General features: G+C 34.7%; 5 protein-coding genes across 10 annotated transcripts in view; 3 read left to right on the top strand and 2 right to left on the bottom strand.

Annotated features, from left to right (window-relative positions):
* The window catches only part of LOC129565111 (BUB3-interacting and GLEBS motif-containing protein ZNF207), a 9,767-nt gene extending 1,565 nt beyond the window's left edge, over positions 1-8,202 (top strand). For 2 of the 5 annotated variants that reach the window (XM_055439599.1, XM_055439598.1), the window contains exons 6-9: positions 48-126; positions 1,067-1,213; positions 1,938-2,070; positions 5,413-8,202. In XM_055439599.1, coding sequence (XP_055295574.1) covers positions 48-126; positions 1,067-1,213; positions 1,938-2,070; positions 5,413-5,501 — 448 coding nt within the window. In that variant the 3' untranslated portion in view covers positions 5,502-8,202. Of the gene's footprint in view, positions 127-1,066; positions 1,214-1,937; positions 2,071-5,412 lie in introns of all 5 variants that reach the window. The other 3 variants (XM_055439597.1, XM_055439602.1, XM_055439600.1) reach the window with 3 other exon arrangements.
* A 1,831-nt stretch (positions 8,203-10,033) lies between these two features.
* On the top strand, positions 10,034-15,440 carry LOC129565112 (protein yellow-like). Its single transcript, XM_055439603.1, has 2 exons — positions 10,034-11,305; positions 13,104-15,440. The coding sequence occupies exons 1-2, from the start codon at positions 11,002-11,004 to the stop codon at positions 14,168-14,170; spliced, it is 1,371 nt and encodes a 456-aa protein (XP_055295578.1). The 5' UTR covers positions 10,034-11,001; the 3' UTR covers positions 14,171-15,440.
* A 62-nt stretch (positions 15,441-15,502) lies between these two features.
* Positions 15,503-17,520, top strand: LOC129565113 (synaptic vesicle glycoprotein 2C-like). Of its 2 annotated transcripts, XR_008687572.1 has the most exons (7): positions 15,503-15,626; positions 15,705-15,905; positions 15,987-16,110; positions 16,187-16,538; positions 16,701-16,894; positions 16,993-17,281; positions 17,359-17,520. XR_008687572.1 is itself a non-coding variant. In XM_055439604.1 (6 exons), the coding sequence occupies exons 1-6, from the start codon at positions 15,503-15,505 to the stop codon at positions 17,096-17,098; spliced, it is 1,101 nt and encodes a 366-aa protein (XP_055295579.1). In that variant the 3' UTR covers positions 17,099-17,520. The 2 variants fall into 2 exon arrangements, 1 of the variants encoding a protein (XP_055295579.1); XM_055439604.1 differs by having other exon boundaries at positions 16,993-17,520.
* Positions 17,521-19,014: 1,494 nt separating this feature from the next.
* On the bottom strand, positions 19,015-20,846 carry LOC129564986 (uncharacterized). The gene is made up of 4 exons (XM_055439240.1): positions 20,776-20,846; positions 20,278-20,710; positions 19,536-20,104; positions 19,015-19,474 (listed from the first exon to the last, which is right to left on the bottom strand). The coding sequence occupies exons 1-4, from the start codon at positions 20,844-20,846 to the stop codon at positions 19,015-19,017; spliced, it is 1,533 nt and encodes a 510-aa protein (XP_055295215.1).
* Positions 20,847-22,169: 1,323 nt separating this feature from the next.
* LOC129565114 (protein 5NUC-like) lies at positions 22,170-23,715 on the bottom strand. The gene is made up of 4 exons (XM_055439605.1): positions 23,196-23,715; positions 22,870-23,126; positions 22,497-22,773; positions 22,170-22,404 (listed from the first exon to the last, which is right to left on the bottom strand). The coding sequence occupies exons 1-4, from the start codon at positions 23,553-23,555 to the stop codon at positions 22,237-22,239; spliced, it is 1,062 nt and encodes a 353-aa protein (XP_055295580.1). The 5' UTR covers positions 23,556-23,715; the 3' UTR covers positions 22,170-22,236.
* Positions 23,716-27,336: the final 3,621 nt, after the last annotated feature.

Genomic DNA, 27,336 nt, shown 5'->3' with positions numbered 1-27,336 from the left:
CAACAACAACAACAACAACAACAACAACAACAACAACAACAACAACACTACCAACAACAACAACAACAACATCAACAACAACAACAGCAGCAGCACCATCAAAACATGGCCGCTCTCGCTCAAGAGGTAAATACATGTGCTTGTTTGTTTTTCACCTTTTTAGTTCTTAAAATCTGGATTTCATGGTCTGTTTTTTACTTTGGATATATTTCGTCTTTGTATTGAAATATGTAGACTAAACTTTGTGCTTTGTATGATTTATTTTTCTTCTATTTTTTTTTTGATCATTGATGAGAATTCGCATTCATATTTTGATTAGCAAATTACACTAAAATTACACTCTAATTTCTTAGATTACTTTGACTATTCTCATACAATAATGGTGAATTTTGGTATTTGGATGTGCAATGTGCATGTTATGAACTTTGTTTTTTACGAACCATAAGTAATGTTTTCACATGCTTTTTGTGTCTAAACAAAATTTTCAAGTCCATACAATTTGTGTTCGCTTCTGCTGATGTGGTGATGGGCAATATTTGAAATAATTTTCTCTTTCAGAAGCAAAGCAAAATTGGTTCAGTCTGCAATTGGTAGACAACTTTGGTTGTAAATACGAAATTTTTGGAAGCTCATCAATCTCCAGTTGGAGAATCACGATCTCCCCTATTGAGCGATTACAAATATGAACGATTAGGACTTTGAACAGAAATCAAAGTGTGAACATGCAGGCAATTTCAAATATTTTGATACAAATGTATCATTTTTCAGACTTTTACTTAAACTCATGACCAAAATTGAATTCGATTTAAAATCAAGTGTGACCACATACCGAGGATAAAATATTTCACTCTTCGTTCTCAATGCCAAAATCCTCTGCGGATTGCAAAACGTTTCGACTGTATTTTATTTTTCTAAAAATAAACACATACGCACAAAATTGCACACAAATTCGAAAAATCCTCATCTTGATTGATAGTTTCAATCTGAAGCTAGGTCTGTTTAATCCAAAACCAAAAAAAAACAACTATTTTCTCTGTTCATTGAGACATTATCTTGACGTTTACAGCTACAGCAGCAATCGCAAAAGCAACAGGACCAAATCCTTCGCATTAAAGAGCAACAGGAACAACAACTCACAGACGAAATCAATCGAGCTGTTATGCTTCAGCGTATGCAACAAGCAGCAGCTCGACCGGGTGCTCAAATGGGAATGGTCAGTAGAAATAATAACCACAAACAAAAAAAACAAACAAATCTGTGTAAATCCTTTATTGCAGAGCCGAACAATTGACGCCAAGACATTTATTTTTCGCTTTATCAAAAGATAATTCCTGTATCTCTAACATGAATCAGACAAGGCTGACATTTTCACTGATTTTCCAAATTATTTACTGATTTTTCTTTGTTTGTGATTCGACATAGTAATTTTTGTTGTACTTTACACTCATTTGTCATGGATTTCGTGTACGGTCTTTTAACCTTATGAGCATATTCTTTCTATTTATATTTGGTTATTCGTATACTTAAATATTGCATTTTGCGCATTAAATTTGTTTACTAATCTTATTAAAAACAAATTGCTGTTGGAGAATTGGCGTCCTAAACCAGTTTGTAGGTGTAGTTTTTATATTATGTTCATTCGATACATGTGAACAGAATTTGTTTTTCTATTTAACTCGTTCAATAAGGTATATTTGAATATTTCTGGGTTTGAAGTAACAATATCAATAATCTTGTAGTTTTTGGTGGTGATAAGCGCAAAAAAATAACCAGTGACAATTTGCCACTGACAAATTTGTTGTTTTTAATTTTTTTCATTACATTTCAGTTAAGTAAGGAGTTTAAATTTACTAAAAATTAATAGGATGATTTCATTCATCAAAGAACGATCTTAAAATCAAAATCTAATTGCAATTTTCATTTCGCTATTCCAATAGGTATCTACCGTTGCCAGCACACCGATGCCGCTGATGCAATCGATGATGCGACCCACAATGGCCTTAGCACCGACACCTCCACAATTTGCTGCGCACATGATGCGACCTGGAGGTCCAATGGGCATAGCACCAGGTATGTACACCACATTTCAAGTGAATGCTCTAAATTAAGGTTCGTCGTTCGTTCGATCGACAAATGGGAACAAAATTCTGTGAATTTTAGGCGCACACACTTACACAAAACAATAAAACACGATGATCCCCGCTGGCAAATGTTCTGTTTGCAAATGGGGCACACCTTTGAATAAGTAAATCGAATGCTTTTCTTTAAATCCCAAGAGAGAGAAAAACATCTTCTCCGCAATTCAACCTAACAAATGAATAGGAGTTGATTTTTTTTCCAAAGTCAGGAAAATAACCCGTTTGCTGCCCATTTATTATGATTTCGAAGAAGAAAAAAATCAGATATGACATTTATTGTTGATTTTAATGCATGACTCATGTTTGTTTCAATTTGATTTTGCTTATGTTCTCTCTAACATTTGAGTATTTAGTTTTCAAGAACGAAATTCTTCCCGAGTTAAGGCCAAAACAAAACATTTGTCAATATTCTCCTCATCGCTATTTTTATGGTTTTTTGTTTCTTTAAAATCTAACATGTTCAATCCCAGTCCAAAAAAAAAATATCGAGATAAATTAGACCTTACAAATACTAATTTACCCATAGTGATAACCATTATTTTTTACAATTTTGCATGGACATTTTCAGTCTGTTACACAATATTTTTTTTTCTATTTTTGTTGATCCAAGTTAAACCGTGTAAGACCGACTTTTTTCTGCTTATGTAGTTCCTTTTATTTAGTTGAATATAAGCCTTACCCTATAAAAATATATTCTAATTGTTTCATAAGCGACAGTTTTAAGGCTGAAAACAATTTTCAAGCATTTTAACAACGAACATGTTGCGACACATTTGAAATAGACATTGAAAAACGTTGACAATCGGTAAATATGCAAAATAACAAAATCAAATCAGAACAAAAAAAAAACGTAGAAATTTTATTAAGACACCGAATTTTTGTATCCCCTCTGCATTCATCGCTGTTGTATTTTACTCCTTTAACATTTAACTTTGAGAAAAAACCACACTTTCTTTTGTTGCTTTAGACATGATCTGTTTCATTTGATTTTTTTTGTTAAAAAAAATGATTTTAAACAATTTTTCTGTTTCCTTTTGATTTTGAGTGGTGAGTACGCAATGTTTTTACCAAAATCATTTTATTCGTTTTTTTTTCTCTTTTCATTTCATTAGTTTGTGTTCTGTTCATTAAATGTTGACATTTATTGACTGTATATGACTTGAGTCTTCTCTACGCTAAACATTTTTTGTAATTGCGCTCTGCTCTTTCTCTCTGTCTCTCTATTCTAAGAATCTGCTAATAAAAATTCGTTTAGGAGCGTCATTTATTATTGAAAAACCAAAAAAAAAAACAATCAAAAAACAACAATCATACAAAACTCATATTTGTGGGCGATTTCTCTAGATTAAAATTAATTTTTCATTTGTTTCTTTCCATCTTTTTTTTTGATACTCGAAGAGGATTATTAGATAAATTCCTGATCAGCTCAAAATGGACACAAAAGAACAAACATAATCCGTAAATGTTTAATTTATATCAATCGTTTGGTGATTATGTGTAGTTCATGTACAATTTATTGTGTGAAACAAAAAAACAAGCAAACAAACATATTTTTCTTTGAAGCACATAGCGTTTCATGCGGCACATGGGTTCCTATTTATTTTCTAAATAATTACCTAACCATTTTTGCTGTGTATTTTTCTTGATTCCTTTTCATTTATTTCGTTGTTGTTGTTACTGTTGTTTTTGTTTGGATTGACATTGAAATTGATGAATGTCTTTTTAACTTACTGTTTCGATTTTGCCCTTTTTGCACTTGCATCTCTCTTTGGAATATTAACCCTGTCTGATAAGAGATAAGACAGAGCTGTCTTCAGCAAAGTTGTGGAGGGTATTGAGTACTACAAGCTGCGTACACTTTGCCGAAGACAACAAGTCGTTATTTCCTTATCACTGTCCAGTTTTCATACAAAACAGTGTTTTGAAAACACCGAAAATAAGAAGCAACTACGGGCATTGTACACCCCAAAGGACGAACAAAGGGTTTGAAAAAATAAACAAAATCAATTTTTCATTCGCATCCCTCTTCTTATGGCTATGTGTACTTTAAGTCATTCGTAACGTTTTGTTTCTTTTCGATTGTTCGTTTTGTGGTTTTGAAGAATCTCACACGTTCCTTTTGATTTCTGCCAAGCATGAGCCAAATACATTTTAGAAGCCAGTTTCTCAATTGAACCAAGCTGTTAACACATTCACCAAAATTCGTTTTGTTTTATTAGATTCTTATCTTTTTTTCTCTTATTCATTTTCCCAATGAGCTGTAACGTAAACCGTTGAGCTGAAACAATTTTGATAAAGACCCAACCACTTTTGCAATGTCTCAACTAACCAGACATTCATTGTTTTTCCCCTTTTGTACCTCGTGTCAAATGCGAAACGCTTTTTATATTGTATTTGCTTTGGATTTTCTTTTCTTAGCTCGTAAGTTGAAATAATCTATAATAATTATCATCCTATTTTCGGTGTTGGAATTTTCACTTCGGGACTATATATAATTATATTGTAGACTTTTGCGTGTAACAAACAAACCAAAAAAAAAAAATGAAAAAATTAATCACGTACCATTGAAATCGTTGTACAGTTTGGTTTGCGGACAGGTGTAAGCCAAACGATTTTATACTATTATTATTTTTTATTTCATAGCAAAAATAAATTAATTTGATTTCGTAAAAGTGAACAAAATGCACAGAACACATACACACATACTATAAAATGATCCAATCTGTGATGCAATTCACGTGAAATTAATGTTCAAATTGTTGTTTGATGACCATATGAAAATAAGGAAGCTTCGTAAGTGTTTCATATTTCGAAGTTCACCTTCTTTTCGCACCTATCTTTCTCAATCGATTTATTCGCGGAACCTTCGATTACGAATGAAGAAAAACAAAACAAAAAATAGGGTGAATAATTAACAAAGTAATACATAAACCGTGAGCAATATTTCGAATTTTACTCCAATACCTTTTTTTCGTTTCAATAGTTTAAAAATACTAGATAGTTCAAAGTTATTTTACCACTAAGAGGATTTAAAAAAAAAAAATAACGAAAATAATAATGCATTTATTTTCAAATTCATTTAAAAAAAAAAATAATTTTGCAAGAAAATCGACAATCAAAATCGCTTCATTTATCCCATTCTAATCGCAATTTGTTTTCTTCTTTCTTTTCATTTTTCTCTTTCTTTCTGTACGTGTCTTGTGTTGTTTGGGTGTGTGTGTTAATACAAACACTGTTTTTGAACACGCACGCGTGCACACACACACACACACAGGCTTATTAGCGCCAATGCCTGGAATGGTTGCGCCCGGAATAATGCTGCCAGGGCCGCCGATGATGCCAATGATGCCAAGATTTCGGTGATCAGCTCAAGGACCGCTGTATGTGACGACGGCGGCCCGGGCAATCAATATTACAACTGCAAATCCAACCGCAGTTCAAACAGCAATTGCACCTATCTCCGTTATGTACACACATCAACCAACAACAACACAACAAATTATTAAACAGCTGCAACTTTAGATATACGCACTCTTAGGATACACATACATATAATAACGTCTACTATTTTATGGTCAACGAAAAGCGGCACACCCGTCGAAATTGAAGAGAAATTCATATCCATGAACTTTTTCATTTCGCAATCGACAATGAAGTGCGCTTTGGAAGGACTTCCAAGGAATCTTCTATGGAAACGCAAGTTATTCTCTTTTATGTCAACTTGAAAAAAAAAAGAACGAACTTTTAGTTTTCTTTTTTTTCTGCTAATTTTGATCAAAGTCTTATAAACATATATTAGTTTTGTGTAACTAAAATAATACAAAAAACATACATTCAAAATTCCAATCCAAAAAAAATGTTCACACAACACTTTAAATACGTAATTTACACGAGAGAGAAAAAAAAGGAATCAAATATAATTGAGGTTCACAATATATTGGACACCGATTGGTACGTACCTTTTCATATTTTCCTACGGTAGATACTTACACAATATTAAATGGATATTCAAGAATCAACGGACATTTAAAAAACAACAATCACACACATATATACATTCACACAACCAAATGTAGCTACCACTGGAGATCAATTCAGTTCATCGATAAACCACAATGAAAAAACAAACAAAACGATATTGAATTTGTGCTCGACCTAATAAAATCTACTTTAAACCGTACCCAAAACTTCTGTGCTAATTTTCAATTCTATCACCCGGAATTTGGATGGGTCGTCATTGACGGCATAGGTCACATAATGAACCTTACTAACAAAATGAGCTTCACTCAATCAGTGTGAGTCATTCATTCAGTACGACTCATTCAGACCCAGTGAGTCACTCATTCTAGAAGAATGTTATCCAAAATTGAGAAAATCTATAGGGAGAATTCTCGATGAATGGACAACAATTCAATTATCAACAATTCTTCTTATCAATAAATTGAACTTTAATCAAATACTTAACATCGGATGACATTCATCCAAGTTTTTCAAAAAAATTCAACTTCTTTACCCTATCTAAAATCTAAAATTTTAAATCGAAATTCGAATGAACTTACACACAACAGAATAGCCAATAAAATCAAAACTCCACTTGTTTTCAATTCACCCACATATTTCAATTGGCTTCTTAGAAGCCAATATTCAAATAATCGAGTAACTAATTGCTGTGCAATTCTAATTTCAAGCAATCTCTTACTAAAGTGGACCTTAATACATGAATACAGTTAAGAAAATATGACACAAATACAAACACAGACACATACACACATGATGGATCATCATCACCAGCAAAGGGTGATACCCAAAATTGCTTCTGATGAACCAATGAAATGAGAACAGAAAAAATGTTTTTGTTATTTCGGTGGAATGGATAAAAAAGAGGAATTTTTAGAAAAATTCAATTTGAACCAAACAAATACAACAGTAAATTTTGAATTTTTATTTTCACCAAAAATTGAAGGCAAGTGATAATGAGAGGTCAAAACTGTCAGAATCACAAAATTAACGTTGGATCCATTGGAATGGATTCCTTGTCGATGTCAACTGTTTGAAAAGTGCATAAAATCCGAACGAAAAAAACAAATTGTCAATTATGCCAACCGAATAAAACAATAACCTCAAGTTAAGTAGCAAACATTTATGCGCCATTCAAACAAGACATCAACAGGCGACAAATGTTGCACTCTTTTTGTTTCTATCTCGTAAATTCTTGTTTACCAATTGTGATTGTACATGAAAATTTGTCACATTAATTTTGTTGAGTGAGATGTCCCTTGTCAATGCACCAGCAAATTGGGCGACTGTATTTGACAGGCGAGTTCGTTGAATTCACAGCGTTTTCATTTCAGATCAATAAGAATGGAATGATTGCTGTTGGACGTTTCAGTCCTTGCCTTCTGAATAAGAAAAACGGAATATTGTTAGCAAAATTGAATTAAAAATCAGAACATAAAAATAAACCAAAAAAATCCAACAACAGTTTGTGCGTTAATTTTAGTATACTTGTGTTGATTACGGAATATGGTGCTGATCCATGCCAAAAATATTTCAGAACACTTTGTTCGGGTCGCAAGTCCTAGAAATTATATTGTATCTCAAATTAAACTGAAAAAAAAACCGAAAAAAATGATCGTAATGGAATTTTATGAAACTTTAATAACTTTATGCATATAAATACAACACATACACACACAGAATATTGTTGGTCCGATAAATTCAATGACGCAAACAGATGGAATTACTAAATACTTACGCATAATAATAATTGTAAAGATTTAATTGATGTTAAAATCATGATTTTCAAAATAAAAACTACAATAAAATGATAGAATGGAATTCTTTGATGGAACGAATCGAAATCATCAAAGTCAAAATTCTCAAATCAAAACTCTAGAATCATCAATTTCGTTGTGTGGGAAATAGTCTGAAAAAAACAAACAAACAGTCTTAAATGTAATCACGTGAAATGATGAGAATTGTGCACATTTTTGTATAGGGCCACTCTCGTGAAACGACATTGAACAGCATTAAATAAATGAAATTCATTCAAAACTCAGACTAATTATTGCATTTTTACTCATTCATTAGAAGCATAGAGAATTTTGTTTTTCCAGCGGAACACAAAAAATGTTAATTGAATGGACATGTAATGCGAGACCATGGTAATATGGAGAATGTATCTTACATCATCGCGTTGACCGTTACGGTGAAAATGCCTTTGAAAACACCAACGACGAGTGAAAAAAAAGATACCCTCAAAACAACTTTCGTTTTGTCCCATCGCGACAATACGTTGACGACCCTTTTTTATTGGACAAAAAGTGCTTTCGGTGACACTGAAACGACGGCTTTCGGTAAGTAGACACAGGCAGCGAACCGAAAAAAAATATACATGAATTCAGATATATGCATAACAAATAACAAAAACGTAATTTTGCAGAATGATTCAAAAATATGTAACGTAAAAATGCTTTGTCGTGCATATTCATCATTTGAAAACTAATTTGGCAAAAGCACTGCTGACATAAGCAAACATCTGCCTGCTGAAAAAAAAACTCAACAGCTAGAATTGTAAGGGCGAATTAATTTTTACACACAAAAATACATATTGATATACATACGGCTATAGTATTCTATAGAAAACTTTAACAAAAGAATAACGATCTACGATGGTTTAGTTTGCCAGTATGAGCAGGTATAATTTCTCAATGATGGGCGCCTCATTTACATAAAAGAATTCTAGCTGCCATTCTTACTTTTTGTTTCCCTAACCATTGAGTGGAAAGCTAATATTATCACACTCACACGTATGGTACTTGTGCCACTCTCATCAGCCAATCGCAACTGGAGTATTTGAAACAATAGATGATAATGGCTCAATTTTCTCGGAAGTAGAAAATTTCACAAAGCCAAATTACACACGAGCAGCGATACCATCAACCGAAGACACGAAATTCTATCTTATGAATCAAAAGAACTATCTCTTGGCAACTACTTAAAATCTTGTCAAATATATTGTCTGATGGTTTCTTAGCGTTAATTTCCTTGAAAAATATTTCTGATTAGCGTGTGTTGTGCCTCCGCATTCGATGCGCCAGTCGCATCAGGAACACTAATTTTGATTAGCTGCGGCAAAATCAATATTTGCAGTGCACGGGCAGGGGCACGCACAAAACGCAAAACTTAGTTGTGTTTTGTAAACATGTTTTATTTTCGGTTTGAAAAGCTATTTTCATTTACTGGCTGCACATATACTTGGGTCGATTTTCCGCACTGGCACCAGTCGACTCCAAGCCATAAAAAATGAATTGAATATCACGCTGTCGACACTTGAGGTGACGACATACATAAAAAAAACAACAACATCAACAACAAAGTTGTCGAAAATCCAAATACAGTAGTGTTTACGCATGATTCAGAGTAAAACCAGAAGTACGTGCACGCGTTGTAATATTGCGAAATGAGTTGCGATTTACTTACTCACTTGGAAATAAGCGGTCCGGCAAGTTCAAGACATATCGACAGAAATATTCTAAGAATGAATGAATCTATTCATTTACATACAAGCTATAAAGCGGCTACCACTTTTGCGTCGATGATTAATCATGGGAATGATGCATGTGTGAATCGAGTGAGTGGAGATTTTTCCAACATACATATATGTGAAGCAACAGGCATAAATTTGAATGAGAAATGGGGAATTGAACAATATAAGCGATAACGCATTCCCACTGAGTGTTAGGGCCATTGAGTCATCAATAGAGAGTGGGCAACAGAGAGAGATAGAGTGAGCAAACGGGAATACAATGTGTCGGTGTAAATTTTCCCAATGTCGTCATACTCGTCCAAATGCAGTAATAGTATCTCCCATTGCATGCGGTAGCTGGTGAGTCGAGCGACTACACACATTTCAATTTGTTTGTCTCTGTGTCAACCGAAGCTAATCAGTCAGTTTCAACGGTTGGTACTGTCACACTCTGCCTAAATGCGAATATTCAACATTCACGTTTTTTGTGTGTGTGTGTTTTTGCTTGTATTTGTGTTTATAGCGAAAGAAAGACAGAAAAAAGCCAGTTCAAATTTATGGTCTTATAAGTTTTGTATGCCATAAGTCTTGCATTCGTTTAGCAAACAACAACGCGTTTTACAAAGTCTCCGACGGCAACATCACAGTAGCAAATCACACACAAACAATAAGCGGATAGACGGAACAGAAACACATCGTCACATAAACTAACTTGTTTGCCGCGCGTTTTACTTTCGTTCAGCACTTTGAATTAAGCAGTTATTAGTCGTTTACCATTCGAAGCGAATGTACACAATTTCTAGTCGTCTCTCACAACCAACGGGCAACATTTTTGTGTTTGTTCGAGTGTTTTTTCATTAAAAGTTCTCATTGATTTGTGGAGTTTGTTATTCCAATAAAAAATTGTGGGATTTGGTGCTAAAAGCCAATTAAATTTTTACACACTTTGTTGATTCCAGCAACAAAAGCGGCAAATCGGAATTTAATTGAATGTATCTAATACTCTGGACAAATATTCAACTAACCGGAACATATACACACAGTTATTATATGTGCAGATAAATTGATCTTTCGATAAAAAAAATAATACAATTTACGACGTTTGCACGGTTTAGTAAATCGTGTGTGAGCGGCACAGAAGTTGTTAGCCTTCAAAATAAAGAAACCGTTTGAAAAGAAAAACGTCACGTAGTCGATTGCAGTTTGGAGCGAGAAGTAAAAGTGTTGGTTAGCGGCTAAAGTTGTGAATAAAATCGAATAAAAACAAAACAAATCGAAACCAAAACCGGTCACGTTCTGTGAGTGAAACGAACACATATCGAGTGACAAAAATCGATGAATATGAATAGATGCACAATGAATACAGTCAACGTCGTAAACATTTTTATCATCGGGTTTTCACTGTTTGCAACATGCTGGGCCAATAACAACTTACAAACCAAATACAAATGGAATTTGATCGATTTCAAGTATGAAAAGGCAGAAGAGCGACAAGCCGCCATTGAAAACCGTACATTCATTCCGGCCAATGTGATTCCAGTGGGCTTAGATGTTTATACTGAAAAGAATAAACTATTTTTGTCATTGCCTCGCCTCAAAAATGGTGTACCAGCATCGCTTGCCTACATCGATCTACAGGGTAAGTCGGTGACATAAATGTATTTGATATAGGAAACTATAAATGAAACCACCGTGCTGATTAGTTTAATTAAACGCTAGTTTAATTGTTCCGTATATTTATTTTCTTTTCTGTTTTTCTGCACTGTTGTTCTCCACATCTTGGTCGGTTATCGAAACGTAATTAACATTCAATTAAGTAATATTCTTTCAACGCCTTGAGATAAGCCGCTTTTCCGATTGGTCATTGTAATGAAATTGCGCAGCATTCATGCGGCACAAACACACCAACTGCAGCATGGATTTAGATTGTTGTTGGTTGTTCAAGAGGTTTTTCGACATTTTGAACTCATTAAATGCGCTCGTTTGTCACCCATAAGAAATACACCAATTACAACCATGTCATTAAGGTCGACGGAATTTTGTACGTCTTTTTCATTTTTAATAGTCAAGATTCACGGTACTAAAAAAAGAAACCGAACTATAAAAGCAAAGCGCCAAAATTAATAAATGAATTCGAGCCACGACAATGGTCAAGGTCAGTTTTGCAATATTCAAATCGAAATCACAATCAAAATTGACAGTTGAAACGAAACCAAACAACGACGCAGATTTTGGGCGTATGTTTGTACACCACGCGAAAAAGTTCCAGTGTGAGTCATCAGTGTGAGAATATTGCGTCAACGTTAAATGATTATAAACCGAAAAATCGTACCGTGGAGAAGTGCAAATTATACATTCGGATGGTTCAGCAGAAAGAGAAAAAAATAAACCATGGAAAAGAACATAGCTAGGCCGTTAGATAATTTTGCCGATATTTAGGCGTTTTTCTTTTGCAACAAAGACAAAAACGAGAATTTGTACCATCACCGCGAGATAGAGTGTTAGGCTCGAGGAATCTATTTTTACACATTATTTGATCAAATTTGTAAGATTATGAATGACCAGTTTCCATGCAAACTGCGATAATCAAAGCATTATCCTTTATTTTTATTAAATCACGCACACGTTGCAGAGGTCACTTAATGATAAATAAATTATGCCTCGTTAATATGTGTCTATCGCATGCAAATAGTTCCCTTTTTTTTTCTTTAGTGAAGAAGGAAAAAATTCGGAAAATAATTTCTTCATCATAATGAAAATGCTTGACAAAAACAAAACACTCGCACATATGTCTTTAGATAACGAGATACTTTCGATGATGACTCTACGGAACGAAATGTTTTGGGGTTTTTACCACGAACGGCACGAATTAATTGGTGATAATCTTTCTTTCAGTTTGCCGAGGTCACGATAAACAATGACGCGCAACCCCAATCGAAAGAAAAATGAAATTCATTTTTTAGGTCTTTTTCGTGTGATAATAAACAATGACTTCAAGTTTTGTTTTCCTTTGCTCGACATGAATTACATAATAAACATCGTGAGGTTATGGCGTCTACACACACACAGAAAAGTAGAACGATAGTCCCATTGACTTGCTGATATATATTATACCGACAAATTTATTGATTCACCGTCTCGGAATGGAAAGTAAAACGAAAAAGTGACACAGTTTACTTGACGTACGTTTAAATGGTCACTGTTTGGGCGCGACATGAATGGTCTTGATACTTCAAATAAACATATCTGTGTCCTTTTGCTTTATTAACATTCTGTTTTTTTTCTCTCCATATTCTGGTCACCGCACCCACTGCATACGTTTTTGCGATTTAGGAATATTTTTGCATTTTCTATTTATGTTATAATGATGGTTTTTTGCAGCATTTTTTTTCTCTTTCTTCAAGTATTTTATTTAAATTTTTTTCTTTCGTTTGTAGAATTGTCGGATAACGATTCACCCGCACTGAAACCATATCCAAGTTGGCAATCTCATCAAACAGTGAATCCGACTGATGTGCCAGACATTGTGTCACCGTTTCACATTAAGGTCGATCGTTGCCATCGTCTTTGGGCAGTTGATACCGGTATCGAGGGCTTGTTGAATGGCAATAATTCGAAACGTTTGGCTCCATCACGTATCTTAATCTTCGATCTTCGTACCGATGATATTATTCGCAAGTACGCATTGCCAGTGGATTTGAACAAGTCCGTGTTTTCCAACATTGCGATTGATGACGACGATTGTGAGGATACATTCGCGTATGTTGCCGATGCAGGAACACCACCAAGCCTAACCGTGTATTCGTACAAAACGAACGATGCATGGCAAGTGAAACACAACTACTTCAACATTGAACCAACGGCCGGCGAATTCTCCGTGCTCGGCGTCAAGTTCAGAACGAGCGATGCATTGTACGGATTAGCTTTGACCGAGAAAAAGGATAATGGTTACCCCAATTTGTATTTTCATGCTTTAACTTCCTACAATGAATTCAACGTTTCCACCGCCATTTTGCGAAACAAAACCGCCACCGAAGTTCCAGATTTTTACAGTCAATTCAACGTTGTTGGACTACGTAACGCGGACGAACAAGCCGGTTCAACGGTTTATGGAAAGTCACAAAAAGTTTTGTTCTACACTTTGCCGAACAAGAACGAAATCGCATGCTGGAAGACAAGCAAGAATTACACCATTTCCAAAGTGTACAATAGTCCCGTCGATATGGTCTATCCAATTGCTATTAATATCGATAACAAGCAACGAATTTGGGTTTTGTCCAACAACATGCAACAATTCCTTAATGGGCAATTAGACGCTCATAACACCAACTTCTATGTTCATTCGGTTCCGATATCCGAAGCAATTAAGAATACACCCTGCGAGTCCGATTTGATCGAAAAAATTGTCAACAAATTCAATCGCGGCGGTTCCGATACATCAAAACCAATCGCATTCTTAACATTCATTGCATCGGCTATGCTAGCCATTAAACAGCTATTTTAAGTCAATTACATCCTTACAACAGTATATTCATCCATGCACTCGATGTTAAGTAACAAAAACCATACACTCACACAACCCAAAAAATTATGAGCATTCAAATGACCATTTTTAGATTAAATTACAAAATAATTGTGTGCTTATAGGAATTAAGCACATTTTGAGTCACCAAACGTAATATACATCATTTAATATATTTTATTATTGCTAGAAAGATGTTCACAAACAGCGCAATAAAAAACCTATATAATTTCCAGTCGGTTGAATGGTTCTGCTGTGCAATCCAAATTAGCTTCGTCGTCACAATGTTCATTTTTTTCTACGAACAATTCACTAAGACCAATTCCGTAACAGCAACAACACCACCACAATAATCTATATGTACTCACAAATATTTGCGATCTAGTGTTTTTGATAGCTAGTACATGTGTTTAGAGGAATATGTATACAGGCACACCGCTTAGTAATGATTGTAGGTGACATTTAGCTTATTCAAAGCCATTCCGCAACCCTCTTTTCAGTCTTATAGAAAATAAAAGTCAAGTGATGTAAACGAACTTGTAATTATTTTATGGTTTTATTCAGACGCAATTGAATTGTTGACCGGGCAGTCAATGTGGCGTTCAAGTCTTGATATTATACATTTAATGAATGGGTTTCTTTCTATTGAACGAAAAAGAATTTGCACTTATATCTATGTATCATTTGTTTGAATTCCATCTATAGTTCCATGCCCCTTCTCTCTGTGCAGTATGATTTTACGTATAAACACAGAACGACAAATAAAATTGCGGACCAACGTGAAACAAAATATTTGTTTGGTAATTTGTCACATTTCAACGTTACGTTATACGGAAGCACCACAGACGGCCTTGACGACCTATCTTGAAACAATAATTTTTCTCCTTTTGGCGCACATCATAAACTCGATTTGCATCGTTTGAGACAAAGTGAAGTCATACATTTATTCACTCATCTTATCTTTAGGCACACGATTAGCAAGAATGACGCATTATTTGATTTGCTTATTTTGTTTGATTTACTGATTTAATTTCAAAATTTCATCAGATGTCGATGTCTAGTCTCGAAGAATATGTGTGGCAGGGGGTATCAAATGTTTAGCATCACAAGTAATCAACTCTCTAGTTGATTTAAGATAAGAATTTTATAACGGTGACAGATGAATATTTGCTAGAATTCTACGCTGTATTTAATTGGATGGATTTGTAGCCATGCATTAGTTGCGAATAAACCGTTACCATAACATGCAAAATTGTCTTGTTTTTTCGATCGTTTGGATAAGAAATATTCTAGCAGAGTGTACACGTATTGAAGATGGTTCAAGCTATTGTTGTCGCTGATACTAACTACGATGAAAAATCGAATGATGGAAGAGGCACGGATCAATCGAAGCATTCATCCCGCAGTTACACACTTGAAGAAGCGCTTCAAGAAACCAGTAAATATTCATCCTCTGTCAGAGGACCTCTGACGAATAGAATGAGTCTTTACTATAGTTTCTTTTCTTCATAATTAGGAATTGGAAAATGTCAATATATATTGACTTTTTTGACTGGTATAAGTGTGCTGGGCTCAACGATTGAAAACACAAACATTAGCTATATTTTGCCATATGCTAAGTGTGATTTGAATCTGAGCACCGAAGAACAAGGACTCTTGAGTGGAATTTCATATTTGGGCATTGTGTTCACGTCGCATGCATGGGGCTTTCTTGCAGGTTGCGTATCTTACGTCATATAAGTCGAGGGCGTTCAAAGTGTTTTTGATTGTATTTCCATACCAAAACTTCTATTTTCAGACACATGGGGGCGACAAAAAGTGTTGCATGCCTCAGCCGTTGGTGCTTTCATATGTTCATTTTTATCGGCTTTTGCCATGGACACCATCACATTGATTGTTCTTCGTTTCTTGGCTGGTGCATTGTAAGTTGGAATGGATCTTAGATTTTTGTGTGAATCAAAAGATGATGAGCTAATGAACGTAATTGAATGAGTTTAGTGCTGCAGGAGCATCTTCTGGTGGATATTCATATATAAGTGAGTTTCACACTGTCGCAACGGCTGCGCGATCTGCAGCATTTGTAAGCATTGCATTGTCTGCTTTTTGGGTTTTTATGTCACCATTGGCCATAGCCATCGTTCCAATGGACTGGAGTTTTTACATTTTCACATTGGAATACAAGCCATGGCGATTCTTTTTGACTTGCACAACAATTATTAACCTAATTAGTGCCATTGTGTTTACATTCATGCCCGAGACACCCAAATTTTTGGCTGCCGTGGGTCGCAAAGAAGAAGCTGTGAAAGTATTAAGTCGCATGTATGCCATAAACACAGGAGAGCCCAAGGAGGTAAAAATATCTTTTCAGTGAGATATCTCTTTCTTTCAGGACATTTTTTTTTCTGGAAATTCAAGAAAAATGAGCTTTGCAAACCAATTATGGCTTACATCTTTGATGAAAAAGTCGATTATATTTTCTAAAAAAATGGTTTGGAAAAAAATTCTATTCCAGAAATATCCAGTGAAAAGCATCGAAAATGTAACAATTGGAAATAATTTATCCGATGCGAAGGGAATTTGTGACTTCCTCAGTTTAGTGATAGAGCAAACAAAACCAGTTCTTCAAAAGCCATTGTTCACAAACACATGGAAATTGTGCTACATTATCCTTGTAATGTTCTCGATCGGACACGGCACTTTCATGTGGTAACTACTATTACAACTACAACTGTTGTTGCTAGCAACACTTCAAAATTGAACATAATTTTCGTTTTCTAAATTTGTTTTTGTGATTTCAAACTCAGGTTCCCAGATTTTCTAATGCAATTGCAACGATACGAAGGTATACCAAAAACGCTGTGTGAAATCGTGGGACCAAAAGCGGTTGTTTCTTCATCTGCGTATGTTTGATGCGTATATAGAATTCCTACCCGATTCGATAATAATACGAACGATAATTTCATTTCAGGTGTAATATCGATAAAACCAATATCTTGCCATTCCAACTCTTATTTGTCGTCGGCATATGTTTCCTATCATTTTCAGCTGTTTCAAGCTTCTACTTGAAAAAGATCCAGCCCAAGATATTGGTTTGTCAGTACAGCAGCGAAAAATCCTATCAAATGATTATCGATTTTATATCAATCCGTGAATGTTTCTATTTATTCTAGGTGCTTGGTTGCTCATGTCAATGACAGCTTGTGCCTTGTTGATTCTTCTAACGGATTTTTACGCAATTGTAATTAGTTTTATACTATTTTTGAGCTGTAACGTATGTTCAAACATAATTATTGCAACCGCCGTGAATCTATTCCCTACGAATTATCGTGGTATGGCTACTGCATTTATCATGATTTTTGGACGTATTGGCGGTGTTGGTGGAAGTAGCGTCGTTGGGCTGCTACTAAATAATAACTGCATCCTTATCTTCTATTTATTCAGTGGCATGCTCATAAGTTAGTATTGAATCAAGCTAGACATTTGAATTTCTTGGACTTTTCTCGTGTTGCATTCATGTATTTTGTTCTCATTTCAGGTTGTGCTTTTGTTTTCATGATGATTAAAATTAAGGCACAGTAGATCGTATACATAAGGAATCCCATCAGAATAGAAAAATTATTTGATTCTAGCAGTTGTAAAAATTTTTTTTGTCGATCGAGAATGAACAATATCTTTATTTTCATGTTTTTAGACAGTCTTAGGAAATTGACTACTATGATTAAAATTTTTAAATTTGAACGTAATAAAATGTTACCATTCTCAGTGGTAGCTTTATAGGATTCTATAAACCAAAAAAATTGAAAATGCATCATTGTTTAACATTTTTGCGAAAATAAACAAATTTCGATTAAAAAGTGTTATTATGGCTGGATTTAATCTGATCTAATCTAATATTTTATTATGTAGGGGACTTTGCTGCAGGTTGGATAGTGCTTTTTGTTTATTGAGTCTTACTTCGTGCATTTTTAATGCAATGTCACGCGCCCTGAAAACCAGCAGAACTATGACACGTGTGCAGGAAATATTATTTAATTATATTGTAGAAGCACATCAAAATGGCTCAATACCTTTTTCGATTAGCATCAAATTCAGAAGTCAGAATTTCAAGTAATCATGGGCGCATTCAACATTCCCCAAAATGGATACAACGAAACTGGTAGCGTACATGATGCCACAAATTCGAAGCGCATCAATTATCGAACAATTTATTGGGAATAGAGAATAATATTTTCTCGAATTCATTATTAAAATTTTGATCTAGAAAAATATGTAGCTGTTTTAGCGATTTTGTAGAAGTTTAGTAGAATTCTTATGCTTGCAGAAAAAACGGTCGGTAACAAAAACAGAAATCCAAAATTCGTAGACTTTTTTATGACAATTTCTGTACGTGGTTTCGTCTTACTGATTCTTGCTTATATAGCACGTTGAAATTAAATAAGCGGTTTGAAATTTTAAAAGAGAGTTTTCAATAGGTAACATAGAGATTGCTGCGTTTACGCTAGACTCAAGTACACAAAGATGTAAGGGGCTTCTAAGAAATCCAATTTTGGACAACATTTTCCAACTGGTGTTATTATTATTATCGAATTGTATGCCTGTATGCTGGAATAATGCTGTCCAATTTCAGTAAGTCAAAGAGAAGGTGTAATGAATGTAATTTTATTCAGAAGCAATTTGGGTGCGTAGGTGAAAACAAACATTTTTATTCAATTTATAGACATCAAATCGTACATGTTTAATGACAGAAAATGCTTTCTGAATAAAATATTCGAAATATTTCTGATTATTTTCAACTTCTATACTTCCATTAACACTAAAGTCAGAGGTTAGAATGTCAAGTAATCAAGAACGTATTTGATACGACGACACTTTACACTGATGACTTCCATTATGAACACAACGAAGCTAATGGCATACATGGTGCTACAAATGTGAAGAACGGCCACTACATGATCGATTTGAAGTTTTGTTCGTGTCCCCTGATTCGAATTAGGCCTTCGATTATCGACGTATTTTTTAGTCCAGAAATTTATTAAACCGGCCTCTCGAATTTCCAGAATTTCTTCATTGAATATGTTGTGCATGATGGATTGCTTATGGAAATACACCACAGGAGTGTAAATGAATAACGAATCTTTTGTAAAAGTCAAACGTTTTCGTGGTGAATTTAACAAATTAAAATATTTGCAAGCCAAATCAGCCACAAGAACAACACCATTAATCTCGTCATTATGATCATAGTAATAATTCAAAGCAGCCGTTTGCTCTGTATTAATTACTACTATCCTGTGAACATTGAAAATCCGATTAGATTGTGTAATTAGTCCTGACTTATGAAAAAAAATACCGTTCTGATGCGATTAGGCTTTGCATCAATGGAACAGCTGAAGCAACACTGACAATTTTGCAGTCGGACGATTGAACCTTTTCAACGGTATCAAAACCAGACACAGGATAATTACTTTGTAGTTTATTGAACAAAGCCGCCTCGTAACAGCTTCGAATTACGAACCACAAAAGTATCCGAAAAATGGCTAGAGTGCGTGAAAAATTGCTAAAATTCAGACCATTGGCAATCCGCGGATTGGCGATAGATTTGCCCAGTATCAAAAGCCACATGTTCAGTATTGGTGATCGGTTCATTCGACCGCCAATATAAAAATGACGCCATTTCCGTGGTAAACTTTTCGATAACAAAATTAGAACAGTCATAACCGATGCGAAGATACATATTATGATCCACATATGAGTTCGAAACGGGGCCGCAAAAGTAGACATTATCATGAAGAAATCTTCCCTTCTAAATGCAAAACCAAATGATGTCTGCATAATTGGGTGGCTAGGCTTTAAAAATGCCAGTCGATCCTTGGTGAGTATAAGACCACCAATTGTCAAATTCACCTCACGATCCATGACCTAAATGAATTGATAGAATGTTGATTAAAATAATGTTATATCCACATCCAAAAATTGCGAATCATTTCCATGCTGACCAATTTTAAGTTCAAAGTTGCAGTCCCGTTGGGATAGAGTATTCCACTATTTGATCCACTCGAAATGCCTTTATGAACTATCGTGAAATTGTAAACCTTTGCAATGTGTTCAACCAGTAAAATATCAATGCCTTCTATTCGGATATCTTCACCAGAGTTATTGTGGACAATAACAAACGGTTTAGTATGAGCCGCTGCGATGTATACAGGGCATTTGTTAAAGTTACGCCATTTTTGTGGAAATAACTCGTTGATCGATGAGCTCATATTTCGGGTGAAGTTGTGAGGTGTGAATGTTGTAATTTGCAAACGAGACATCGTGGAGCAGTCATGTTGGAAAGGCAAAAATGTATTGAGCGACCAATGTTTATCTTGGATTAAAATATTCGAATTGAGTAAACCATTATTCCATAGAACTGCGGAGATCGTGTTTAAGCTTTCCGTAGCATTATGCACATCTTCAGTGGCGACCAGTAAAAATCTTTGGGCCAAATGGAAGTCTTTCACGGAAAATTCATTCAAAATATTTCTAAAGAAAAATAGACAAAAATAATTGATCATTACAATTTAGAAATAACCACTTTAATAACTTACTGTAAACGTTCGCAATCATCGACTATTATTAAATGGAATGACTGTCTGTAGTCACGAATCGAGTTATTCATAGTATTAAAAGTATGCCTTGTTCGGAAAAGACGGTTGAATGAGCTGAGAAAAAAATCGTCCACAAATTTCTTGTTCGTTTCCGACGGCGAATGAACGATAGAAATTGAAGTATCATCATCGCTTGTATACTGAATCAGATAGTTGGCGATAATCTGGCTGAGAATGGCATTTTTGGAATCAGCAAATCGGTTCGTTTCAGAATCAATTTGAAAAGGTAATATAATGCCGAAAAAGATCGGAGAAAGGGTTAGTAACAAATGCAGATCCATTCTGTTTCCACTCGATTCGAATTTTCAGAAATTAATTCTTTGGAAATATTTGTATTTTTAGAATGTTCACTTCCTGGTGCTCACTCGACTACTGAAATATTTTCATTCGATTCACTAATATATCAATTACCATTGAAACTTACTTCGTGCATTTTTAATGCAATGTCACGCCCTGGAAATATGTCCATATATGTTATTGAATTACATTGTGGACACACATTAAAATCGCTCAACATCTTCTTCGATTAGATTCATTGCGATCGAACAACGTTGGAATAATATCGTTAACAAATATGCTCCCTTGAAACTTTCTGTGTGTGGTTTCGTCGTACTGATTCTTGCCCTTATACACTGCAGTGTCAAAGTTTGGGCCCACCTATAAAATCCATTATTTTCATATTTTCTTGTCTTGTTCAGCTCAAATTGAATACTGAATTTGAATGTCCGCCGGAATTCTGTCCTGATAAATTACTAAATTTGACTATACTAAAAAAAATGAATCTTGAAGGAAATTGGATAAACCATCATGGCTTAATTAAGGCACATATGTTATTTCGACGGCACATTTTGCGCACAGGTTTTTCAGCTCTGTTACGACGTAATATTTTCGAGTTGAAATTTTTTGACTATGCATACTATATTTTGGATTGGAATGCTGATTTATTTTAATGGTGGTTTTGATTGTGATTTCAAACCACAGATTTGGTTTTAAAATGGGATTCACCCGATGAGAAATGTGAATTTCGATGTGGCCAACGATGATAACACCAACTGAGAGTACTAATACTGTATTAGAATAAAATAATTTAAGCTTCTGAAAACAGAATGAAATCCAATGTTCAAAATTTGAACTTCAAATAAATCAACATACAAAGCTCGTGAAGCAAGCAAATCGCTGCCCACTGTCCATTCTTGTTTTTATATTTACACTGTGATATATATTATACATATATGCATTAAAAACAGTTTTAACTTCAATGAAAAACTCTCCAATGTATACGTATAATTATAGCTCAAAATCTTTAAATATTCAAAATAACTTTTTTAGTCCGTTCAAAAGACACAATTGTTGTTTAATCAAAGCCAGTTTCTATAGTTTCTCCATTTATAAATGATAAATTTAGATTTCATCATATAATGCAGGATATGGCGGTGAACCAGTCAAAAGTGATTGCGCTCTTTTTGTGTAAAGTTTGTTCAAAGCTAATATTTCTGGATCTTGAGGATATCTTCCATTTAATAGTAAAGGTTGTCCGCTCCAATTGATGAGCTCACCGTTTTTGTTGAACTAAGAAAAATGAAGAAATCAACCAAATCAAAAATGGGATAAAAATATTTAATTAGAAAAAACATGTGAATAAAAAAAACATTTAAACTGACCGTCACGTTTAAAACGCCCAAGTATTTGGTCCATTTGTATGCTTGCACAACTGGCACTTGTTTTCCGCTATCTTGAGTTATTACCGTTGGATAAGGACCTTCAATTACCTCGAAATCAGGCTGAGGGCCATTCCATAAAAATGCGTTCGTGTGGCCACCGACGACCAGATCAACAAGTGGACAGTTTTTGGCAACTATTTTATCAACAGTGAAACCAGAGTGTCCAAGCGCAATGATTATTTTCACGCCATTCTTTGTCAATTTCTTCGCTTCTTGGCTGAAAAAATGGTTTTTGACAAATGTGCCATCAGACGTTGCGTTCGTGAACTTGTGATTTCATGGCGGAATTATTACTTTGAGCAAAACCACTTACTTGATGGCGTCAACTTCATAACTAAAATCAACATCGGGTAAATAAACTCGATTCTTGGTTTGATTCCTCAGATAACCAATGACTCCAATTTCGAAGCCAGTCACATTAAGTACAATGGATTTCATTAGGCCACCGATTTTTTCCAACGGATGATCTTTGGAATTATTTAGATTTGCCATTACAACTGGAAATTTGAGCTTTCTCAAATGTGCCACTAATCCGGCCGTACCCAAATCAAATTCATGATTACCTAAACACTGACGATTTTTTCGCTTGAGATTCAAGTTTTTGACTTTCCCTCCTGATTCAATACAATTTCTACTCACCATTACGTCCGGTTTTAAAATATTCAAATAATCCGCGCATATTTGGTCTCTGAATAAAGCCCACCAGAATGTACCGTTGTACGTGTCGCCTGCATTCAGATACAACACTGGCGGACCACCATTTTTAGCCTTGTTTCGATATTCCTTTATCACATAAGAAACGCGTGCCATTCCACCATAGCATTGGTTTTCTTCTGCATTCGATGTACTGCAATTTCTACCCGTTTGGTTTGTCTGCTCGAAGCGAGAATGCATGTCATTGTTGTGCAAAATTTGTAGTTCCAGATTACGTTTTTTTGCCGCCACAATCAGCACTAATAACCCGATGGTCGATAATAAAAATGGAATTTCTGCTTTCATTTCGGCGGAATGGATGAATTGAATGATTCTGGTGACAGAATTTTACACACTGTAAATTTGACCCGAACAAAAATTGTAAAAATGAATTAAAGTTTTCAATGAGGTAATGCAGTGGTTTTACCGTAATTCAAATGAAGTTCAACGGTTTCCACTCTGTGCTTTTATGAAAATTTTGTTATTACAGGTAATGGAATATTTTCTAATTTATCTAAGCACGATGAAAAATTATGACTTTTTTGTTATCACAGCATTTTTCTAGTGGGAAAGAAATGAATAAATGCGAATGTAAATTAGAAAGTTTCCATAAATCAAGTCAACAAAAATTGTTTAAAACTCATAGCGCTGTTTGAATAGCTATTTACGTTATTGTTGTCAATTCAAGCTGTTGTCAGTGGCATTCGTTTTATGATGGCTTTATCAAGAACGTTGGAGTGAATGTCAACAAAAGTTACGATGATAAAAAATGCCACTTTATGTGCAAATATTCATTAAGTAAAATTATAAATCAATTCATATGTGTGAAATAAATCGCACGTTTTATTTTATAAATGGAACCACACCATAGCAGCAGAACTGTTGGAAACTTAGTTTCAGAATAATAGTTCATTGAAGGTGGTTTGTAAATTGGCAGAACAAATCTGTGGAACCAATCAGTTCATTTGTACAATGAAATACACTACAGTCACATTGACCTTAGATGTTAACATATTACGTTTTTGTGTTAAATACAATAACCGTTACGCATTTTTGCTAACCAGGTATGTTCATAGGGTGTTTTTTTGGTAAGTAATCCAAAGTAGTACATAAAGCTTGAGAGCACTGAATAAAATCCATTCTTGTTGGCACTTAATTTAATCAAAAATCCTCTCGCAAAAGTGAATCAATAATTATTATAGATTGTCTTTTGGAAAATGGAATTTACAGACAAGATATCGTTTGTAACTCGATGGTGATAACGATAGCGCTTTGTTTCGATCCATTCTACAAGAGATGGCGTAAGAGTGATCATTTTCTATGTTCGATGAGTGTTTTTTTTGCTTGGAAAATGATATATTCATCATGTTTCATTCGGCAACAAATTCAGACGCATATAAATTTCATTTGAAAATATGAAATATTCTCACCCAACGTCGCTCTCTCAAAGCATTCTCATCCAAATGCCAATTGTATTTGCATAGATTCACAGGTGCGAAAAGATTGTCGTCAAAACATTGAATGGTCGTTCAATTTTCAACGAGCGTTTTCGCATGTATGTATTTTCTTTTCTCGGTGAGTATGAGACAAAAGGCGAGAGCGAACACTTTTTTCTCGAGGAATGAATAGAAAATGTAAAGCATTCCTGGCCGAATATGGGTTGGCAGAAAAACAAATATTTATTTTTTACTCATATTTAAATTTGTATTTTACAGCACACACACACACACACATTCGGCCGGACTATTCGTGTCCACGTCCATCCATACGATGCGACGTGAAGGTGTTAGTCGAACGAGTGAAAAAAAGAGCCTCAACTCGCATTGAAAACACTTTACGGAATTTTCATACGTAGAGAAAAAAAATCATTTCTCGCGGTCCGCTAGCGCCTGTGGTTTCGGAGTCATTTCGGATTCGTTTTTTTTTTGCTCCGTTCGGTTCATTGTCGGAGTCTCGGAGTTATGGTGTTGCAGGAATATTTATTTATAAAACACATTTTTATATCGTCATTGTTTTTTTTGTCGTAATTTTCGTTGCTCATGTCGCTGGTTTTCTTCTTCTCGCTTAAACTGTGTGAAATTTCGTGTGCTGACATATGTACGCCAATGAGGTTCACACCGAGATCGGCGTTTCAGCTAAATTGGAACAGTTTTTCGTGCTGTCCTTTTCAAATTCACTGAATTTCCTTCGTATGATGAAATTTGAACATAATTTTCCATACAGCCGCGTATCAAACTTGAGACGATCTAGGGGGTAGACACGATTAGTAAATTAGAATCTAATACAGTAAATTAGAGAATATTAGAAAATATTAGAAACTGAAATGTTTGATGACTTTGACATGGCAATTCTTTATGAAGATTTTTGTTTTGTTTGATGAAACAAAACGGTAAACAATACCGTTATTTGTCAACAAGTCTGCAAGTATTTCAACGCATTACCACTGTGCATAGTACAGAGACGTAAAATGTTCGCCATTTAGTTTTACATTGCCAATGCATTTCCTTATGGAGATTTTTGTTTTGTTTATTTTTCGTTGTTTGTAAGCAAATCTGCCAATCATTTAGCATTGCCTCTGTATATTTCGTATGGACCATATACTAAGTACAGAGGCAATGCTAAAAGATAGGCAGATTTGTTTACAAACAACAAAAAATAAACAAAACAATAATCTCCATAAAGAAATGCATTGGCAATGTAAAACTAAATGGTGAACATTTTACGAGAATATTAGAAGATATTAGCACTTTCAATCGATTATTAGAAATATTAGAGAAAACTAAATAAAACTTGGGATATATTTCCAAAAATTAGACAGATTAGTGATATTAGACCAATATTAGAATCCGTGTCTACCCCCTAGGAGACGATACTATTTTTTCGATGCGTCAACTGTGAAGGGTTGTCGTTGTTTTTGAATCGAGATCAATACAATACAATGATCACATCAACCCGGAACATTATGTTCCGAGGATGATAAAATCGGCGCGATGTGCCTTCTTTTTCGTAGTACGATATTGCATTCATGCTTTGCACATTTGAATTCGCAATGTTGATTAATGATTTTGAGAGGAGCGCAAGAGAGAGAGAGAGTTTCAACGTAATTGAATCATTAGAGAAATAAGTTCATAACAAAAATTCGTTTTGGGCTTCGGGTAGAGAAAATAAGCGAGAGAGAAAAATTCTCTCAGAGACTTAACGTAAAGACAAATTAGCGGCTACTTCCTTTACAAAATTTGCATATTTTGTTAACATTCACGGCACAGACAGTTGTTTGTTGCCAAGAACTGACCTGTTGTTGTATATGTCATTTCGAATGGGGAATTTTTTATAGGTTTTTTTTTTTCGAAGGAAGGAGTTGCATAAAATATTAAGTTGCCGGATGAATCATCTGCTTTGCTCAACTATTCGGCTGATGTTTTGCACTACAATCTAGCTCGATTGCATTCCTTTTGGAATTCTATGATTTTACATCCCAAAGCTCTGGGCTGTCCAATCGGTGTATGTGTGCGTGAGTGCGATAGACACTTGGCTTTTTTTAAATTTTTAGTATATACAAACAAAAGCACCTTGAATTTCAATCCTTATGTGAAATGAGATTGAATAAGGTTGTTTTTAATTTCGTTGACCATGGACTACTCAAAATAAAATGATTTGTCGAACTTATGCGTCGTCGTCGTTGTCTCTATCAATATGAATTTTTTTTCATTTCATTTAAATGTTGCTTGAGGTATTGAAATAATTCACATTTCAATATACGCGAAGCCATTGTCTAATGCATTGATTGAGGCTCGAGAGAAGCCGATGAGAAAGAAGCCGATTCGCTTTGCCCCCGAATCGTCATCTAAAATGATGACATTTGGGCTGTGGTATTGCGATATAGTAAACAGTGTGATATTTTTAGGCCGGTTGGAAATGTAATCGAATGATTTTGATATGCTAAATGTTGGGCTATTAAAAGAAATGCTATTGAATGATATTATGATTCGGAAAATTCAATTTGCAAACCGACTTAAGGCCATTAGCCGAATACTGCATGAGAACATTCAGAGTTTAATACTCAATGAGTGCAGTACAATTTCCTGAT

Source organism: Sitodiplosis mosellana, unplaced genomic scaffold (assembly GCF_009176505.1).
Source record: "Sitodiplosis mosellana isolate CC-2019 unplaced genomic scaffold, AAFC_SMos_1.0 Smas_scaffold_2, whole genome shotgun sequence".
NCBI classification, from domain to species: domain Eukaryota; kingdom Metazoa; phylum Arthropoda; class Insecta; order Diptera; family Cecidomyiidae; genus Sitodiplosis; species Sitodiplosis mosellana.
Note: the sequence above shows the minus strand (reverse complement) of the source record. Positions and strands in the feature narration are given on the sequence as shown.

What these genes read in the sequence shown, in the direction of transcription:
- LOC129565112 (XM_055439603.1), top strand. Translation starts at nt 11,002, where the DNA reads ATGAATATGAATAGATGCACAATGAATACAGTCAACGTCGTAAACATT. An exon ending in TGCCTACATCGATCTACAGG is followed by an intron (nt 11,306 to 13,103) that starts GTAAGTCGGTGA and finishes TTTCGTTTGTAG; the next exon opens with AATTGTCGGATAACGATTCA.
- LOC129565113 (XM_055439604.1), top strand. Translation starts at nt 15,503, where the DNA reads ATGGTTCAAGCTATTGTTGTCGCTGATACTAACTACGATGAAAAATCG. An exon ending in AGAAGCGCTTCAAGAAACCA is followed by an intron (nt 15,627 to 15,704) that starts GTAAATATTCAT and finishes CTTCATAATTAG; the next exon opens with GAATTGGAAAATGTCAATAT. An exon ending in CGTTTCTTGGCTGGTGCATT is followed by an intron (nt 16,111 to 16,186) that starts GTAAGTTGGAAT and finishes GAATGAGTTTAG; the next exon opens with TGCTGCAGGAGCATCTTCTG.
- LOC129564986 (XM_055439240.1), bottom strand. Translation starts at nt 20,846, where the DNA reads ATGAATAACTCGATTCGTGACTACAGACAGTCATTCCATTTAATAATA. An exon ending in GATGATTGCGAACGTTTACA is followed by an intron (nt 20,711 to 20,775) that starts GTAAGTTATTAA and finishes ATTTTTCTTTAG; the next exon opens with AAATATTTTGAATGAATTTT. An exon ending in AGCCTAATCGCATCAGAACG is followed by an intron (nt 19,475 to 19,535) that starts GTATTTTTTTTC and finishes CAATGTTCACAG; the next exon opens with GATAGTAGTAATTAATACAG.
- LOC129565114 (XM_055439605.1), bottom strand. Translation starts at nt 23,555, where the DNA reads ATGAAAGCAGAAATTCCATTTTTATTATCGACCATCGGGTTATTAGTG. An exon ending in TATGAAGTTGACGCCATCAA is followed by an intron (nt 22,774 to 22,869) that starts GTAAGTGGTTTT and finishes CCATTTTTTCAG; the next exon opens with CCAAGAAGCGAAGAAATTGA. An exon ending in TGGGCGTTTTAAACGTGACG is followed by an intron (nt 22,405 to 22,496) that starts GTCAGTTTAAAT and finishes CATTTTTCTTAG; the next exon opens with TTCAACAAAAACGGTGAGCT.